General features: G+C 42.9%; 1 protein-coding gene across 11 annotated transcripts in view; it reads right to left on the bottom strand.

Annotated features, from left to right (window-relative positions):
- The window catches only part of lmln (leishmanolysin-like (metallopeptidase M8 family)), a 60,608-nt gene continuing 40,141 nt past the window's right edge, over positions 1 to 20,467 (bottom strand). For 2 of the 11 annotated variants that reach the window (XM_063052431.1, XM_063052430.1), the window contains 4 exons: positions 18,849 to 19,143; positions 18,181 to 18,266; positions 11,977 to 12,187; positions 1 to 1,833 (listed from right to left, as the gene is read on the bottom strand). In XM_063052431.1, the coding sequence (XP_062908501.1) occupies positions 1,733 to 1,833; positions 11,977 to 12,187; positions 18,181 to 18,266; positions 18,849 to 19,143 (693 nt within the window). In that variant the 3' untranslated portion in view covers positions 1 to 1,732. Of the gene's footprint in view, positions 1,834 to 11,976; positions 12,188 to 12,237; positions 13,913 to 14,907; positions 15,864 to 18,180; positions 18,267 to 18,848; positions 19,144 to 20,467 lie in introns of those variants that run through there. The other 9 variants (XM_063052439.1, XM_063052437.1, XM_063052434.1 and 6 more) reach the window with 8 other exon arrangements.

Below are 20,467 nucleotides of genomic sequence, written 5' to 3' on the forward strand. Positions count from 1 at the left end.
ATGAACTAGATCAGTGGAAAGTTAGTCTATTTTATGTGTCGTTTAAAATTACTTGTTTTCATTACCGCCTTGAGCCCTGATGCCAAATAGAGCACAGACAATTCAGAATAATTACAAATGGCCTTTTTTTGGTGTCTGAGCATCATCTTTGATCATTTTGGTACTACAGTCAAACATGAAAATTGCTGTCATAATAGGAATAATCTTTGACATTTGAAGTGATTTCAACATAAATGATTTTTAGAAGTAGAACATACTGTGCAATGAGCAAGGTACTGAGTGTTTTATGTTCCAGACAGATTAAATTACTACTCTACGTTGCAGATACACCAACTTAGCCATCCGAAGGATTAATTATCTGAGAGAATTACTGCTATTTCAAGGAACATTTCCATTGAAATCAACAGAATTGAACCTTGAAGAAGGGTACCAATAGCAGCCATTTCTATATCATGCTTCCGGCACCAGCAAACAAGGACAAATTTCTTTCCTATAGTTTTTTAAAAAATCATCCTTGTCATATTACTACAAAATTGTTGACTTATAAACAAGAAACTGAAAATAACTTCAAATGCTTTCAAAATATATTGCACTATCATAATCTGGCCAACATAGAACAAAGGTAATACAAAACCAAAAGTTCATGGATATTAGTTAAGTGTAATTAGTTATGGTTAAACTTTATGATTTTGGGTAATGGTAATTACAAATTTTTATGGACCACTTAGGTGGTGCCACGTAAAAGGTTATATTAAATAAGGTCTTAGAATTGAGAAAAGTACATCTTCCCACCAGTTTTTCCTCCCTCGAACCTTAAAGTGCTAATTTCTTGTTGAGCATAGTTAAGGGGAGTGGGGCAGCACTATTATAAATAATGGCTTAAAATTATTCATACAGGGGACCAAGGTATTTGGACCCAAATAATCTTGAGTTATTTACATAATGATTCAGTGTCTGAATTCACTGAGTCACTAAGGGTCTGAAGAAGAGAAACCTTTGATGCAGCTGCCTTCAACATTTTAATCTACCCTTTAGATCTTGTGTTAAAGTAAGTCCAACATAACCTTAGTGAGAGGCTCCGCTATCTTCCATGGTAACCAAGGTTACAGACATTATTAATACTGACTGACTGTGCAGTATAAGAAATAACAGAAGAGGGTTACACATAGGAAGAGTATTATTACATCAAAACAAAAACATTTAAAGGTAGGCTTTTTCTTAGACTAGGACAATAATCCAAATGCATTTGCAGTACTAGCAAAATTATTCCATTTTAAACAGGACTATTTATGTAGGATTGTTTTGATGTAACCAAGACAATATACCAACAAAAAGTGACACTTGTGCAAATAGTGACAGTAGGATAGATCATGAGTAAAAATCTGTGCAATTCAATACCACATATACAAGAGGTTCAAAATGAATATGATTTACGATAAATAATTGGGAGTGTTCAATTGTAGAAGAGATTACATCTTCAATCATTTTTGTACTGCAGAGGTAGTTCAGCTTTGTTTGGTACAGTAGTAGCACCCTTTTCATAAGAGAGTCATGGTTTCTTGTAGCAGTTCAGCAAAATGTGCACTCTTTCTTTGTATCTTTCATGAACAAAATTCAGTCACGTGGGAAAAGCAAATAATGCATTTTTGAAGATCAGTGCCTTGGTATAGCAGTGTTCTGATCTACACAGAACAGCTTTAATTAGATCCTTTAATGGAAAGTGTGGTTGAATTTAGTTCCATACACAAAGGAAGAATCCTACCATGAGGGGCAGAAAATTAGTCAGCACTAGCCAAAGAGTAATGACCAAACCCGACGAGCTGGAGCACGGATCTGGAAGAGATAACAGAAACAAAGAGCAATAACTTAAAATCTTTGCAATCTTTTTCACTTTTATGTACAACTGAAAATGTTTTGAATCCATGATAATTCGTATATTTTAATTGCGGCCACTCTGTGAATGCTACACTTCACACAAATTTGTTGATGTTTTCAATACATTTCCTCTGATGCCGAAGCTTCCTTAGCTCTCCTATCACTAGAAAATTTACTCGCAAGCTGATGAGTTATTTTGGGGTCACACTTAACTGAGAGGCTCCCGATTGCTTGTGTGATTCTTGTAGTGCAACACACACACTGTACGACACTGTGAACAAGTATCTTGTCACACCAAATACAAATTACGTACAAATATTTAAATGTACTGGCTCATCCGATTTGCCAGTAAGTATCAAAAATTGGGTCAAAAGGCATCCCTACACAGCAGGGGAAGAAACCCCTAATATCTGGATGGTACCAATATACCTAGAGTTGAAATACTTAGGACTAAAGTTAAAGAATCCTGTTTCATTCCTGTAGAATTAGATAGCATGCCTGCAGGGTTAGTGCTTTGTTCAGGCTGTCAGATGTGGGAATCCTGGGAGACCTCCAGCCTCCCTGATGGCCACATCTGCACCAGGTGCACCGAGTTGCAGCTCCTCAGAGACCGTGTTAGGGATCTGGAGCTGCAGCTTGATGACCTAGTGCTTATCAGGGAAAGTGAAGAGGTGATAGACAGGAGCTAAAGGGAGGTAGTCATCCCTAGGCTACAGGAGTCAGAACACTGGGTCACTGTCAAGAGGGGGAAGGGAAATGCCCGGATAGTGGAGAGCACCCCTGTGGCTGTCCCCCTCAGCAACAAATATCTTGTTCTGGATGCTGTTGAGGGGGATGACCTGACGGGGGACGCCCACGGTGACCGGGTCTCTGGCACTGAGCCTGGCGCTGTTGTGCAGGAGAGAAGGAGGGAGAAGAGAAATGCGGTAGTCGTGGGGGATTCCATAGTCAGGGGAACAGACAGGAGATTCTGTGAGCCTGACAGAGATACCCGCATGGTGTGTTGCCTCCCAGGTGCCAGGGTACGGGATGTCTCGGATCAGGTCCTGAATATTCTAAAGGGAGAGGGTGAGCAGCCAGTTGTCTTGGTACATGTTGGTACCAATGACATAGATAGGACAAAGGAGGAGGTCCTGAAGAGAGATTTCCAGGAGTTAGGAAGGAAGCCGAGAAGCAGGACCTCCAGGGTAGTAATCTCGGGATTTCTACCTGTGCCATGTGCTAGCGAGGGCAAGAGTCGTCGGATCAGGCAGATGAATGCCTGGCTGAGAGACTGGTGTAGGGGGCAGGGCTTCAGATTCTTGGATAATTGGGATCTCTTCTGGGGAAAGTATGACCTGTTCAAAAAGGACAGGTTACACCTGAACCCGAAGGGGACCAATATCCTGGCGGGAAAGTTTAATAGAGCTGTTAGGGAGGGTTTAAACTAATTTGGCAGGGGGATGGGAACCGGAATGATAGAGCAGAGGAAGGGGATAATAGAAATAAATCTAAGATAGTGAGTAGTAACGATGTCAGGAAAGACAGGCAGGTGATGGGGCAAATGTGTAGCCATTGGGATGAGTTGAAGTGCAATAAAGTTGCAGTAAAATCAAAGCAAAAAGTATCAAATACTGGTCTTAAGGTGTTGTACTTAAATGCACGCAGCATAAGGAATAAGGTGGATGATCTTGTTGTACAGCTACAGATTGGCAGGTATGATATTGTGGCCATCACTGAGACCTGGCTAAAGGATGCATGTCTCTGGGAGCTGAACGTCCAAAGATACACGGTGGATAGGAAGGTAGGCAGAGGGGGAGGCGTGGCTTTATTGGTAAGAAGTGATATTAAATCGTTAGAAAGAGGTGATATAGGATCGGAAGGTGCAGAATCTTTATGGGTTGAGCTAAGGAATAGCAGGAGTAAAAAGACCCTGATGGCAGTTATTTATAGGCCTCCAAACAGCTGCAGGGATGTGGACTACAAATTACAACTGGAAATAGAAAAGGCTTGTCAGAAGGGCAGTGTTATGATAATTGTGGGGGATTTTAACATGTGAGTAGATTGGAAAAATCAGGTCGGCACTGGATCTCAAGAGAGAGAATTTGTAGAATGTCTGCGAGATGGCTTTTTAGAACAGCTTGTTGTTGAGCCCACTAGGGGATCGGCTGTACTGGATTGGGTATTGTGTAATGAACCGGAGGTGATTGGAGAGATTGAGGTGAAGGAACCCTTAGGAGGCAGTGATCATAACATGATTGAGTTCACTGTGAAATTAGAAAAAGAGAAGCCAAAATCTGATGTATCGGTGTTTCAGTGGAGTAAAGGAAATTACAGTGGCATGAGAGAGGAACTGGCCAAAGTTGACTGGAAAGAGACACTGGCGGGAAAGACGGCAGAGCAGCAGTGGCTGGAGTTTATGTGAAAAATGAGGAATGTGCAAGACAGGTATATTCCAAAAAAGAAGAAATTTTCGAGTGAAAAAAGGATGCAACCGTGGTTGACAAGAGAAGTCAAAGCCAAAGTTAAAACAAAGGAGAGGGCATACAAGGAAGCAAAAATTAGTGGGAAGACAGAGGATTGGGAAGTTTTTAAAACCTTACAAAAGGAAATCAAGAAGGTCATTAAGAAAGAAAAGATTAACTATGAAAGGAAACTAGCAAATAATATCAAAGAGGATACTAAAAGCTTTTTCAAGTATATAAAGAGTAAAAGACAGGTGAGAGTAGATATAGGACCGATAGAAAATGATACTGGAGAAATTGTAATGGGGGATGAGGAGATGGCAGAGGAACTGAACAAGTATTTTGCATCAGTCTTCACTGAGGAAGACAGCAGGATACCGGACACTCAAGGCTGGCAGGGAAGAGAAGTGTGCGCAGTCACAATTACGACAGAGAAAGTACTCAGGAAGCTGAATAGGCTAAAGGTCGATAAATCTCCTGGACCAGATGGAATGCACCCTCGTGTTCTGAAGGAAGTAGCTGTGGAGATTGCGGAGGCATTAGCGATGATCTTTCAAAAGTTGATAGATTCTGGCATGGTTCCGGAAGACTGGAAGATTGCAAATGTCACTCCGCTATTTAAGAAGGGGGCAAGGAAGCAAAAAGGAAATTATAGACCTGTTAGCTTGACGTTGGTGGTTGGAAAGTTGTTGGAGTCGATTGTCAAGGATGAGGTTACAGAGTACCTGGAGGCATATGACAAGATAGGCAGAACTCAGCATGGATTCCTCCTTAAAGGAAAATCCTGTCTGACAAACCTATTACAATTTTTTGAGGAAATTACCAGTAGGCTAGACAAGGGAGATGCAGTGGATGTTGTATATTTGGATTTTCAGAAGGCCTCTGACAAGGTGCCACACATGAGGCTGCTTAACAAGATAAGAGCCCATGGAATTACAGGAAAGTTACATACGTGGATAGAGCGTTGGCTGATTGGCAGGAAACAGAGAGTGGGAATAAAGGGATCCTATTCTGGTTGGCTGCCGGTTACCAGTGGTGTTCCACAGGGATCAGTGTTGGGGCCGCTTCTGTTTACATTGTACATCAACGATCTGGATTATGGAATAGATGGCTTTGTGGCTAAGTTTGCTGACGATACGAAGATAGGTGGAGGGGCCGGTAGTGCTGAGGAAACGGAGAGTCTGCAGAGAGACTTGGATAGATTGGAAGAATGGGCAGAGAAGTGGGAAATGAAGTACAATGTTGGAAAGTGTATGGTTATGCACTTTGGCAGAAAAAATAAACGGGCAGACTATTATTTAAATGGGGAAAGAATTCAAAGTTCTGAGATGCAGCGGGACTTGGGAGTCCTCGTACAGGATTCCCTTAAAGTTAACCTCCAGGTTGAGTCAGTAGTGAAGAAGGCGAATGCAATGTTGGCATTCATTTCTAGAGGAATAGAGTATAGGAGCAGGGATGTGATGTTGAGGCTCTATAAGGCGCTGGTGAGACCTCACTTGGAGTACTGTGGGCAGTTTTGGTCTCCTTATTTAAGAAAGGATGTGCTGACATTGGAGAGGGTACAGAGAAGATTCACGAGAATGATTCCGGGAATGTGAGAGTTAACATATGAGGAACATTTGTCCGCTCTTGGACTGTATTCCTTGGAGTTTAGAAGAATGAGGGGAGACCTCAGAAACATTTTGAATGTTAAAAGGCATGGACAGAGTGGATGTGGCAAAGTTGTTTCCCATGATGGGGGAGTCTAGTATGAGAGGGCATGACTTCAGGATTGAAGGGTGCCCTTTCAGAACAGAAATGCGAAGAAATGTTTTTAGTCAAGAGGGTGGTGAATCTATGGAATTTGTTGCCACGGGCAGCAGTGGAGGCCAAGTCACTGGGCGTATTTAAGGCAGAGACTGATAGTTATCTGAGTAGCCAGGGCGTCAAAGGTTATGGTGAGAAGGCGGGGCAGTGGGACTAAATAGGATAAAATGGATCAGCTCATGATAAAATGGCGCAGCAGACTAGATGGGCCGAATGGCCTACTTCCGCTCCTTTGTCTTCTGGTCTTATTAACAATTCTTGCTGGGGCCCAGAAAAGAACTAAATCATTTTAAATTTCTATTTATTTCATGTAAAAACAAAACTTACTTCATCTGAAATTGTGCTTGTTACAAGAATTTTGGTTCTATTGCCTCACTTATTGGTTCTATACAGTACTATACAGAATTGTGCAAAAGTCAAAGGCACTTCTACATATAGTAGTTAGGGTGCATAAGAATTTTGCACAGTAGTGTTGTAATTTTTGTGTAATGAACTATTCTGTTGCTGCAGCAAAAAGAAAAACTAATTTCATGACATATGTGAGTGATGATAAACCTGATTCTGATATGGGTCTCTATTGTGTACTGAGTGGGAAGCACCAGAGAGACATTCTGTAATGATCAATAAACCAATTGTTTGGAACCAAATGACCCTGCCTGGTGTCTCAGGGCTGAGTGTGTCTTCACTCACACCACCCCTTGTCCTGGCAATCCTTCTCGGTCACCCGTCCCACAGCACTCCACCATCACCATTCCCAACATCTTTTGCTGCCATCAGTTTTATAAATCTGCTCTCTGCTCCACGTTGACAAATGCACTACTGAGCAAAAGTCTTAGGCCCCCTAGCTATATACAGTGCCTGTAAAAAAAAATCAACCCCCTGGGAAGTTTTCATGTTTCATTGTCTTACAACACTGAATCATAGTGGATTTTAATTTGGCTTTTTTGACACTGATCAATAGAAAATGACATTTTTGTGTCAAAGTGGAAACAGATCTCTACTAAGTAATCAAAATTAATTACAAATATAAAACACAAAATAATTGATTGTATAAGTATTCATGCCCTTTAATATGAAACACCAAATCATCACTGGTGCAGGCTGTCCTCAAAAACTAAGTGACCATGCAAGAAGGGGACTAGTGAGGGAGGCCACCAAAAGACTTGTGCCAACTTTGGAGGAGTTACAAGCTTCTGTGGCTGAGAGGGGAGAGACTGTGCATACAACAACTGTTGGTCGGGTGCTTCACCAATCACAGCTTTATGGGAGAGTGGCTAATGGTTTAAAAAAAACTCACATGAACTCTCAGCTAGAGTTCACTTGAAAGCATGCGGGAAACTCTGAAGGCAGCTGGAAGAAGGTTCTGATGAAACCAAAAATGAGCTTTTTGGCCATCAGACTAAATGCATTGTTCAGAGTAACCCACACACTGCACATCATCAAAAACACACCATCCCCACTGTGAAGCATGGTGGTGGCTGCATCATGCTATGCGGATGCTTCACTGCAGCAGCCCCTGGAAGGCTTGTGAAGGTAGAGGGTAAAATAAATGCAGCAAAATACAGGGAAATCTTGGAGGAAAACCTGATGCAGTCTGCAAGGGAACTGCGACTTGACAGAAGATTTGTTTTCCAGCAAGGTAATGACCTCAAGCATAAAGCCAAAGCTACACAGGAATGGCTTAAAAACAACAAAGTTAATGTCCCGGTCAGAGTCCAGAGCTCAGTCCAACTGAGAATTTGCAGGTGGACTTGAACAGCTGTTCACTCACGATCCACATGTAATCTGACAGAGCTTGAGAGTTTTGCGAAGAATGGGGAAAGACTGCAGTGTCCAGATGTACAAAGCTGATAGAGACCTATCCACACAAACTCACGGCTGTAATTGCTGCCAAAGGTGCATCTACTAACTTGAAGGGGTTGAATCCTTATTCAATCAATTATTTTGTGTTTTATATTTGTAATTAAATTAGATCATTCTGTAGAGATCTGTTTAAGAGTCTTTTTCTCTTGATCAGTGTCAAAAAAGTCAAATCCTCTGTGATTCGATATTGTAAAATAATAAAACATGAAAATGCAGCACTCAAAGTTAGCCTAACTTCAGTGGTTGGGAAGATGTTGGAGTTATAGAACATAGAATAGTACAGCACAGTACAGGCCCTTCAGCCCACAATGTTGTGCCGACCCTCAAACCCTGCCTCCCATATAAGCCCCCACCTTAAATTCCTCCATATACCTGTCTAGTAGTCTCTTAAATTTCACTAGTGTATCTGCCTCCACCACTGACTCAGGCAGTGCATTCCACGCACCAACCACTCTCTGAGTGAAAAACCTTCCTCTAATATCCCCCTTGAACTTCCCACCCCTTACCTTAAAGCCATGTCCTCTTGTACTGAGCAGTGGTGCCCTGGGGAAGAGGCGCTGGCTATCCACTCTATTTATTCCTCTTATTATCTTGTACACCTCTATCATGTCTCCTCTCATCCTCCTTCTCTCCAAAGAGTAAAGCCCTAGCTCCCTTAATCTCTGATCATAATGCATACTCTCTAAACCAGGCAGCATCCTGGTAAATCTCCTCTGTACCCTTTCCAATGCTTCCACGTCCTTCCTATAGTGAGGCGACCAGAACTGGACACAGTGCTCCAAATGTGGCCTAACCAGAGTTTTATAGAGCTGCATCATTACGTCATGACTCTTAAACTCTATCCCTCCACTTATGAAAGCTAACACCCCATAAGCTTTCTTAACTACCCTATCCACCTGTGAGGCAACTTTCAGGGAACTGTGGACATGTACCCCCAGATCCCTCTGCTCCTCCACACTACCAAGTATCCTGCCATTTACTTTGTACTCTGCCTTGGAGTTTGTCCTTCCAAAGTGTACCACCTCACACTTCTCTGGGTTGAACTCCATCTGCCACTTCTCAGCCCACTCCTGCATCCTATCAATGTCTCTCTGCAATCTTTGACAATCCTCTGCACTATCTACAACACCACCAACCTTTGTGTCATCTGCAAACTTGCCAGCCCACCCTTCTACCCCCACATCCAGATCGTTAATAAAAATCACGAAAAGGAGGGGTCCCAGAACAGATCCTTGTGGGACACCACCAGTCACAATCCTCCAATCTGAATGTACTCCCTCCACCACCACCCTCTGCCTTCTGCAGGCAAGCCAATTCTGAATCCACCTGGCCAAACTTCCCTGGATCCCATGCCTTCTGACTTTCTGAATAAGCCTACCGTGCTGAATCTTGTCAAATGCCTTACTAAAATCCATATAGATCAGATCCACTGCACTACCCTCATCTATATGCCTGGTCACCTCCTCAAAGAACTCTATCAGGCTTGTTAGACACAATCTGCCCTTCACAAAGCCTTGCTGACTGTCCCTGATCAGACCATGATTCTCCAAATGCCCATAGATCCTATCTCTAAGAATCTTTTCCAACAGCTTTCCCACCACAGACGTAAGGCTCACTGGTCTATAGTTACCCGGACTATTCCTACTACCTTTTTTGAACAAGGGGACAACATTCACCTCCCTCCAATCCTCCGGTACCATTCCCATGGACAACGAGGACATAAAGATCCTAGCCAGAGGCTCAGCAATCTCTTCTCTCGCCTCGTGGAGCAGCCCGGGGAATATTCCATCAGGCCCCGGGGACTTATCCATCCGAATGTATTTCAACAACTCCAACACCTCCCTTAATATCAACATGCTCCAGAACATCAACCTCACTCATACTGTCCTCACCATCAAGTTCCCTCTCATTGGTGAATACCGAAGAGAAGTATTCATTGAGGACCTCGCTCACTTCCACAGCCTCCAGGCACATCTTCCCACCTTTATCTCTAATCGGTCCTACCTTCACTCCTGTCATCCTTTTTTTCTTCACATAATTGAAGAACGCCTTTGGGTTTTCCTTTACCCTACTCACCAAGGCCTTCTCATGCCCCCTTCTTGCTCTTCTCAGCCCCTTCTTAAGCTCCTTTTTTCCTTCCCTATATTCCTCAATAGACCCATCTGATCCTTGCTTCCTAAACCTCATGTATGCTGCCTTCTTCCACCTATCTAGATTTTCCATCTCACTTTTCACCCATGGTTCCTTCACCCTACCATTCTTTGCCTTCCCCACCGGGACAAATTTATCCCTTACATCCTGCAAGAGATCTCTAAATATTGACCACATGTCCATAGTACATTTCCCTGAAAAAACATCATCCCAATTCACACCCGCAAGTTCTAGCCTTATAGCCTCATAATTTGCCCTTCCCCAATTAAAAATTTTCCTGTCCTCTCTGATTCTATCCTTTTCCAATTATTAAGGATGAGGTTATGGAGTACTTGGTGACACAGGAAAAATAGGACAAAGTCAGCATGGTTTCCTTAAGGGAAAATCTTGCCTGACAAACCCATTGGAATTCTTTGAGGAGATTACACATAGGATAGATAAAGGGGATGCAGTGGATGTTGTATGTTTGGACTTTCAGAAGGCCTTTGACAAGGTGCCACACGAGGTTGCTTACCAAGCTAAGAGCCCATGGCATTATAGGAAATTGACTGGCATGGTTAGAACATTGGCTGATTGGTAGGAGGCAGCAGGTGGGGATAAAATGATCCTTTTCTGGATGGCTGCTGGTGACTAGTGGTGTTCCGCAGGGGTCGGTGTTGGGATTGCTTTTTCTAAATGCTGTACATCAATGATTTAGATAATGGAATAGATGGCTTTGTTGCCAAGTTTGCAGATGATATGAAGATTGGTGGAAGAGCAGCTGGTGTTGAGGAAACAAGAAGGCTGTAGAAGGACTCAGACAAATTAGGAGAATGGGCAAGAGGGTGAAAAATGAAATACAATGTTGGAAAATGCAGTCATGTACTTTGGTGGAAGAAATAAATGTGCAGACTCTTTTCTAAATGGGGAGAAAATCCAAAAAAATTGAGATGCAAAGGGACTTGGGAGTCAGTGGTGAGGAAGGCAAATGCAATGTTAGCATTCACTTCAAGAGTTCAAAAATACAAGAGCAGGGATATGACGCTGAGGCTTTATAAGGTACTGGTGAGGCCTCACTGGTGAACAGCTTTGGGCTCCTCATCTAAGAAAAGTTGTGCAGCACTGGAGAGGGTTCAGAGGAGGTTCACAAGGATGATCCTGGGAATGAAAGGGTTATCATACGAGGAACGTTTGATAGCTCTGGGTCTGTACTCGCTGGAATTTAGGAGGATAAGGTGGGATCTCATTGAAACCTTTCGAATGTTGAAAGGCCCAGAGAGAGTAGATGTAGAAAGGATGTTTTTCATGGTGGGGGAGTCTAGCATATGAGGGCACAGCGTCAGGATAGAGGGCATCTTTTTAAAACAAAGATATGGATAAACTTCTTTAGCCTGAGGGTGGTGAATTTGTTACCACAGGCAGCTGTGGAGGCCAGGTTGTTGGGTGTATTTCAGGTAGAGATTGATAGGTTCTTGATTGGACACAGCATCAAAGGTTATGGGGAGAAGGCTGGGGAGTGGGGCTGAAGAGGGCAACAAAAGATCAGCCACGACTGAATGGTGAGAACAGTCTCGATGGACCAAATGGCCTAATTCTACCCCTGTGCCCTATGAAAACTTCTGGGGGAGGGGGCGGTGGTGAGTAAATACATTTTATAGACACTGTACAGTATATGTGCCAAGGATTTTTGCAGCTCTGTATGCCTACCTTAAATATCCATGACAAAATATACCTAAAAATATTAGAGACCGGTGAGCATTACATAGTGGTCACTGGATTAATTTATTTTTAGCCCAGATGACATTTAATAAAGCATATTAATTTTAATTAAAATACTACAAGAAAAGAAATGCATTACCTATAAGAGTCATCTTTGTGAAATTACTCAGCGGTGGATCACGTTCTGGTGGACAAGCAGTGCAGAAGTCAGAACAAGATGGACATACCAAACTTCCAGTATACACCCAGTCATTCATCTTCACGTTAACAGAGAGTACCTGTCCCATTTGACTGCATAAGTAAGACTTATCTGAAACCCAAACGATCAGCCCATCAGTAGAACAGGAAATCTAAAGGACAAATAGTAGAAAGTACACAGTATTTATAATTTGGAGAATAAATTTATAAGTTTATTTTGCAAATTCATTCTAAGTTTGCAGTATTTATATGCTTCTCTTTATATTCTGTTTCTGAAAGTATATTCTTATTAAGTACTTTTCTGAGCAATATATTAATGAAGTTGAAGTACAAATGCAGGCATTTTGAAGCTATGCTTTATTGACCTTCCAGGAAATGGAAATGGGAATAGAACGTCATTGTCATTGCTCAGGGCAACAAGATTGCACTGCTACTCCAGTCCGTTTACAAAAAAACTCCCACATTTTAGTGCAACAAGAGACTTTGATTGTTCATAACACTCAAGGCCATTGGCAAGTTGGGGTGTAGCATTATACAGCCGCACAACAACCGTCAGGAAGAAGCTGTTTTACAGTCTTAGGCTATGTCCACACTACGCCAGATAATTTTGAAAACAAAGCTTTTTCTCTTCGTTTTGACCCTCTGTCCACACTAAAATGGCGCTTTCATCCCCCGAAAACAGAGATTTTCAGAAAGTCTCCAGAGTGAATAAATCTGAAAACGCCTAATATCCATTGTAGTGTGTACGGGGTAAACGGAGAGATTTAAAAACGCTGTCATGACAACACCGCAACAACAATGCTTTTTCTGCTTCTGCTTGGTACTGCGCAAACTGTTATAACACGCAGTCGGTGTGAATGGCGTGAGAGTTAAATTGTAAAGTGAGCTTTTTTGACTATTTAAAAACGCTGTCATGACGTGCCGGAACAGATGGCCGCAGCACGGCATTTTGTTGTTTTCTTGAACGCAACCCCCCACATAACCTAACAATTTCAGAACAGACGGCAATGAGACTGAAGCCAGAAGAGTTAGAAATGTACTCACCAAATACTTTGACCCATAGCTTACTGAATAAATAAGTATACTCCCTTTGCCCTGTTTTCTGTCCTTGCTTGTATGAAGGTGCTTTACCTATTTATGCAAGTACCTCTCTGACAATAGATGTGTAACAGCCTAATGTAACATTGTATGGAAATACAAGAATACACTGATGCGTACATTTAACAAGGTGCTTTATTAATGCAACAGAGTTAGTCAGTTTTTCAATGTTCGTCGTCAGCCGGGTCATACTGTCCATGAACTCCCTGTTGGTTGCCTCCATACGCTCCAGTACTTATTTTTTTTTTAGTTTTAAGTCCTCCTGCGCGAGAGCCAAGAGCAATTCCTTTAAAGTTTTTCTCTGTAACTGGACAAATGCGCACCAAGTATACCGTTTCCTCTTCGCTTGTTTTCTGTGTGTCCTGCGCATGCCCAGTAAAAGGAGATTCGCCCAAATATCCGTCTAATGTAGATGGAGCTATTTTGAAAAACGCTTAGTGTGGACGCCTGTCGTTTTTACTCGAAACCGGCGTTTTCAAAATTATCCGGCGTAGTGTAGACGTAGCCTCACTGTCTTGGCTAAGATGGTTCTGTATTTTCTACCAGATTGCAGGAGACTGAACAGTGTCCGGGATGGGATGGGTCTTTAATGAGGTTATGAGCGTACCATGGGGATTGAGAGTTGTAGATTGACTTCAGGGCCAGTAATTGAGTCTCAACGATGTGCTGAGCTGTCCAAATCACCTGTTGAAGTCACAAACATGAGAAAATCTGCAAATGCTGGAAGTCCAAAACAAACCACACAAGATGCTACAGGAACTCAGCAGGCCAGGCAGCATCTGTGGAAAAGAGTAAACAGTCAATGTTCAGTGCTGAGACATTTCATCATGACGGGAAAGAAAGAGGAGAAGTCAGAGTAAGGTGGTGGGGGAGGGCAGAAGGTGGTTAAGGTGGTAGGTCATAGGTGAAACTGGGAGGGGGGAAGGCGGTGAAGTAAAGAGCTGCAAAGTTGATTGGTGAAAGAGACAGATGGCTGGAGAAATCTGATAGGAGAGGATAGAAGACCATTGAAGAAAGTGAAGGAGGAGGAGCACTAGAGGGAGGCGATGGGTGTGCATGGAGACAAGGTGAGAGAGGGAAACAGGCACAGAAAATGGTGAAGGAGTGGGGGGGGGGGGAGGCAATTACCAGAGTGAGAGATATTGACATCCATGCCATCAGGTTGGAGGCTACCCAGGTGGAATATGAGGTGTTGCTCCTCCAACCTGAATGTGGCCTCATCGCTGCGGCAGAGAAGGCCATGGATTGACATGTCGGAATGGGACTGGGAAGGAGAATTGAAATGGGTGGCCACCGGGAGATCCCACCTTTTCAGCCTCTCCTGATGGGGGATGGACTGGATATGCCCCATACATGTCCTCCCTCACTAACATTCAGGGGCCCAAACAGTTCTTCCAGGTGAGGCAACACTTCACCTGTGAGTCTTTTGGGGTCAGCTACTGTATTCGGTGCTCCCAGTGTGGCCTCCTATATATCAGTGAGACCTGACATAGATTGGGGGACTATTTCGCCAAGCACCTGCACTCTGTCCACCAGAAAAAGTGGGATCTCCCGGCAGCCACCCATTTCAATTCTACTTCCCAGTCACATTCCAACATGTCAATCCATGACCTTCTTTACTGCAGCGATGAGGCCATACTCAGGCTGGAGTAACAACACCTTATATTCCATCTGGTAGCCTCCAACCTGATGGCATGAACATCCGGTAATGCACTCCACCCCCTTCACCTTTCCCCATTCCCATTTCCCTCTCTCTCCATATCTCCTCACCTGCTCATCACCTCCCTCCATTGCTCCTCCTCCTTTCCTTTCTCCCATGATCTTCATGTCCTTTCCTATCACCTGCCACCTTGTACTTCTTCCTTCTCTTTCTTTCCAGTCCTGAAGAAGGGTCTTGGCCTGAAACGTCGACTGTTTATTCATTTCCACAGATGCTGCCTGGCCAGCTGAGTTCCTCCAGAATTTTGTGTGTGCTGTACCCGTTGGGAGTGCTTTGTGGTCAGTATGCTCTCTATCGCACATCGATAAAAGTTGGCCAGCAATTTTTGGGGCAGATGAGGTCTCTTTAAGCACCTCACATAGCAAATTCGTTGTGATTAACATTGTGCAGTCAGACATGCCTAACTACTCCTTTTTGGCCACATGATTTCAACCTTGTCAGAGAAATTTCCTGTTTCCCCAAGTGCCCTCTATCAAGACTAATTTATTTTTCTTTCTCAGTTTCGATCATAGAACATAACCCAAAGCATCAGCTGTTTCTTTTTCACAGATTCTGCCTGCCACTGAGTTTTTCCTGCATTTCCTGTTTTTATTTCAGATTTCCAGTGTCTGTAGGTTTTTTTTTTATTTTTATCATGGAAGCTATTTTACTCTAAACAAGATGTGATAAAATTATTTAAGTTTTAGTGGTGTCTTCAGTTTATATTGCTCTTACATTATGCTTCATTGAATCAGAATCAGATCCAGTTTTAAGATCAGTCGCACATGTTCTGAAACTTGCTAACTTTCTGGCAGCGTTACAATGCAATGCGTAATAGAGAAAAAAGTGTGAATTACACGAAGTGTACATATATTAAATAGATAAATTAAATGAGTAGTGCACAAGCAGAAGTGAAAAAGTAGTGAGGTAGTGTTCTTGGGTTCAATGTCCGTTCAGAAATCGGTTGGCTGAGGGAAAGGATCCATTCCCTAATTGTTGAGTGTGTGCCTTCAGGCTTCTGTCTCTTCTTCCTGATGACAGCAGTAAAAGGGAATGTTTTAATAATGGATGCCTCCTTTTTGAGGCAGCGCTCCTTGAAGATGTCCTGGTTACCATGGAGGCAAGTCCTCAGGACTAGCCTCTGTAGTAACCAGGACATCTTCATAAGACCATAAGATATAGGAGGAGAAGTAGGTCACTCAGCCCATCGAGTCGGCTCCACCATTCAATCATGGGCTGATCTAATTCTTCAAGTGATCCTCACTCCCCTGCCTTCTCCCCATACCCTTTGATGCCCTGGCTAATCAGGAACCTATTTATCTCTGCCTTAAATACAACAAATGACTTGGCCCCCACAGCCGCCTGTGGCAACAAATCCCACAGATTTACTGCCCTCTGACTAATTTCTCCGCATCTCTGTTCTAAATGGACGTCCTTCAATCCTGAAGTCGTGCCCTCTTGTCCTAGAATCCCCTACCATGGGAAATAGCTTTGCTGTATCTAATCTGTTCAGGCCTTTTAACATTCAGAATGTTTCTATGAGATCCCCCCTCATTCTCCTGAACTCCAGAGAATACAGCCCAAGAGCTGCCAGACGTTCCTAATACAGTAAACCTTTCATTCCTGGAATCATTCCCGTGAATCTTCTCTGAACCCTCTCCAATGTCAGTATATCCTTTCTGAAATAAGGAACTCAAAACTGCATACAATTCTCCAAGTGTGGTCTCACGAGTGCCTTATAGAGCCTCAACATCACATCCCTGCTCTTATATTCTATACCTCTAGAAATAAATGTCAACATTGCATTCACCTTCTCCACCTCCTGGAGGTTAACCTTTAGGGTATCCTGCACAAGGACTCCCAAGTTCCTTTGTATCTCTGCATCTTGAGTTCTCTCCCATCTAAATAATAGTCTGCCAATTTATTTCTTCCACCAAAGTGCATGTCCATACACTTTCCAACATTGTATTTCATTTGCCACTTCTTTGCTCATTCCCCTAAACTATCTAAGTCTCTCTGCAAGCTCTCTGTTTCCTCAACACTACCCACTCCTCCACCTATCTTTGTATCATCGGCAAATTTAGCCACAAATCCATTAATCCCATAGTCCAAATCATTGACCTACATCCTAAAAAGCAGCAGTCCCAACCCCGACCCCTGTGGAATTCCACTGGTAACCGGCAGCCAGCCAGAATAGGATCCCTTTATTCCCATTCTGTTTTCTGCCAATCAGCCAGTGCTCCACCTATGCTAGTACCTTCCCTGTAATTCCATGGGCTCTTACCTTGATAAGCAGCCTCATATGCGGCATCTTGTCAAAGGCCTTCTGAAAATCTGAGTACACCACGTCTACTGCATCTTTGTCTATCCTGCTTGTAATTTCCTCAAAAAATTGCAGTAGCTTAGTCAAGCAGGATTTTCTTTTCAGGAAACCATGCTGGCTTTGGGCTATCATGTCATGTGCCTCCAGGTACTCTATAATCTCATCGCTAACAATCAATTCCAACAACTTCCCAACCACTGATGTCAGGCTAGCAGGTCTATAGTTTCCTTTCTGCTGCCTCCCACCCTTCTTAAATAGCGAAGTAACATTTGTAATTTTCCAATCATCTGGTACAATGCCAGAATCTATCGATTCTTGAAAGATCATCATTAATGCCTCCGCAATCTCTCCAGCTACTTCTTTCAGAACCTGAGGGTGCATTCCTTCAGGTCCAGGAGATTTATCCACCCTCAGACATTAAGCTTCCTGAGCACCTTCTCAGTTGTAATTCTCACTACACATACCTCATTTCCCTGACCCTCTTGAATATCCGGTATACTGCAGACGTCTTCCACTGTGAAGACTGATGCAAAATGTGCATTCAGTTCCTCTGCCATCTCTTGCGTCTCTCATTACAATATTTCCAGCATCATTTTCTATTAGTCCTACCCTCAACTCCCTTTTACCCGTTATATACCTAAAAAAGCTTTTAGTATCTTCCTTGACATTAGTCACCAGCTTCCTTTCATAATTCATCTTTTCCTTCCTAATGACCTTCTTAGTTTCCTTCTGCAAGTTTTTAAAAGCTTCCCAATCCCTCTATCTTTCCACTAGCTCTGGCTTCCTTGTATGCCCTTTCTTTTGCTTTTGCTTTGGCTCTGGCTTCACTTGTCAGCCACGATAAGTGTCCTCCTTTCATTTGAAAATTTCTTCTTATTTGGAATACAGTCGGCCCTCCTCATCCGCGAGGGATTGGTTCTGGGACCTCTCGCGGATACCAAAAAACGCAGATGCTCAAGTCCCTTATTCAAGCTGTCCAATACGGTGGACCTTAGGACCCAGCAGAACCCCGGGCCTTATTTAACCTGTTTCAGTGCAGTGGACATTAGGACCCGGCATCGGAGCTCTGAATCCGCAGTGTTTTCGTTCATGAAAATAATCACGATCACAACTGAAAATAAAATAGAAATAATAAAGTGATCAGAAAGAGGTGAAACACCATCGGTCATTGGAAAGGCGTTAGCCTACAGTTGGTCAACGATCGGAACAATTTTAAAGAATAAAGTGAGAAAGGCCCTGCCCTGATGAAAGCTACAATTATTACTAAGCAACGCAGTGGTTTAATTATTGGGTTTTTGATCCTGCACATCAACCCGGCACGGATGGAGAGCGCACTCGGGAGCGTCTGTCACTGGATCAAACTCAGGAACGTAAGTTCCTGAGCCTGGTGCTGAAACATACATTTCTTAAGTGTTTTATACGCATAGAAAGGTAAAATATATACTTTATACTTATACTTTATTGTCGCCAAACAATTGATACTAGAACATACAATCATCACAGCGACATTTGATTCTGCGCTTCCCGCTCCCTGGATTACAAATCGATAGTAAATATTAAAAATTTAAATTATAAATCATAAATAGAAAATAGAAAAATGGAAAGTAAGGTAGTGCAAAAAAACCAAGAGGCAGGTCCGGATATTTGGAGGGTAAAGCCCAGATCCGGGTCAGGATCCGTTCAGCAGTCTTACCACAGTTGGAAAGAAGCTGTTCCCAGATCTGGCCGTACAAGTCTTCAAGCTCCTGAGCCTTTTCCCGGAGAGAAGAGGGACGAAAAGTATGTTGGCTGGGTGGGTCGTGTCCTTGATTATCCTGGTAGCACTGCTCCAACAGCGTGCGGTGTAAAGTGAGTCCACAGATGGAAGATTGGTTTGTGTGATGTGCTGTGCCATGTTCACGATCTTCTGCAGCTTCTTCCGGTCTTGGACAGGACAACTTCCATACCAGGTTGTGACGCACCCTAGAAGAATGCTTTCTACTGTGCATCTATAAAAATTAGTCAGGGTTTTAGGGGACAGGCCAAATTTCTTTAGTTTTCTCAAGAAGTAAAGGCGCTGGTGGGCCTTCATGGCAGTGGACTCTGCTTGGGTGGACCAAGTCAGGTCATTTGCCATATTGACCCCGAGGAACTTAAAGCTTTTGACCTGCTCCACTTGCGCACCACCGATGTATATATACTATATACTAAGACAAACGTTTGATTAACTGACGCTAAATAATACTGGATGTACCTGCTCCGACTTGCTTAGTAAGAGAACTTCCGTTTTTTTCCCGATCCCAATCCATGATATCCTACGCACATCCTCCAGTATACGTTAAATCATCTCTAGATTACTTATAATACCTAATACAATGTAACTGCTATGTAAAATAGTTGTTATACCGCATTGTTTAGGAAATAATGACAAGAAAAAAGAGTCTGTACATGCTCGAACAACAAGTGCTGGAAGAACACTGCTGGGTTTTCTCGATTCGCAGTTGGTTGAATTCACACATGTGGAACTCGCAGATATGGAGGGCCAACTGCATATCTGTCTTGCACTTCCCTCATTTTTCGCAGAAATTCCAGCCATTGCTGCTCTGCTGTCCTTCCTGCTAGTGTCCCTTTCCAGTTGATTTTGGCCAGTTTCCCTCTCATGCCATTGTAATTTCCTTTATTCCACTGAAATACTGACACATTGAATTTTAGTTTCTCCTTCCCAAAATTCAAAGTGAACTCGATCATATTGTGATCACTGTTCCCTCAGGGTTCCTAAACCTTAAGCTCTCTTATCAACTCCAGATCATTGTACAATACCCAATCCAGCAAAGCCAATCCCTTAGTGGACTCAACAACAAGCTGTACTAAAAAGACATCCCTTAGACATTCTACAAATTCTCTCTCAAGGTCCAGTACTGGCCTGGTTTTCCCAATCCACTTTCATGTTAAAATCCCCAACAATTTTCATGACATTGATCTTCTGACCCACCTTTTCTATCTCCTGCTGGAATATGTAATCCACATCCCAGCTGCTATTTGGAGGGCTGTATACAACTGCCATTAGGGCCCTTTTACCTTTGCCATTTCTTAACTCAACCTATAGAGACTCTACACCTTCTGATCCTATGTCATCACTTCCTAATGATTTAATATTATTTCTCATACACAGGGCCACACCACCCCCTCTGCCAACTAACCTATCTTTCCAATACACCATATATCCTTGGATGTTCGGCTCCCAATGGCAGCCATCCTTTAGCCAAGTTTGCACTATTTTGTCAACCAATGCGCACTTCTTTTGGGTTTTGAAGGCCACTATATCTTTGAAGG

The sequence above is a fragment of the Mobula hypostoma genome, chromosome 6 (genome assembly GCF_963921235.1).
Source record: "Mobula hypostoma chromosome 6, sMobHyp1.1, whole genome shotgun sequence".
Taxonomy (NCBI): Eukaryota; Metazoa; Chordata; class Chondrichthyes; order Myliobatiformes; family Myliobatidae; genus Mobula; species Mobula hypostoma.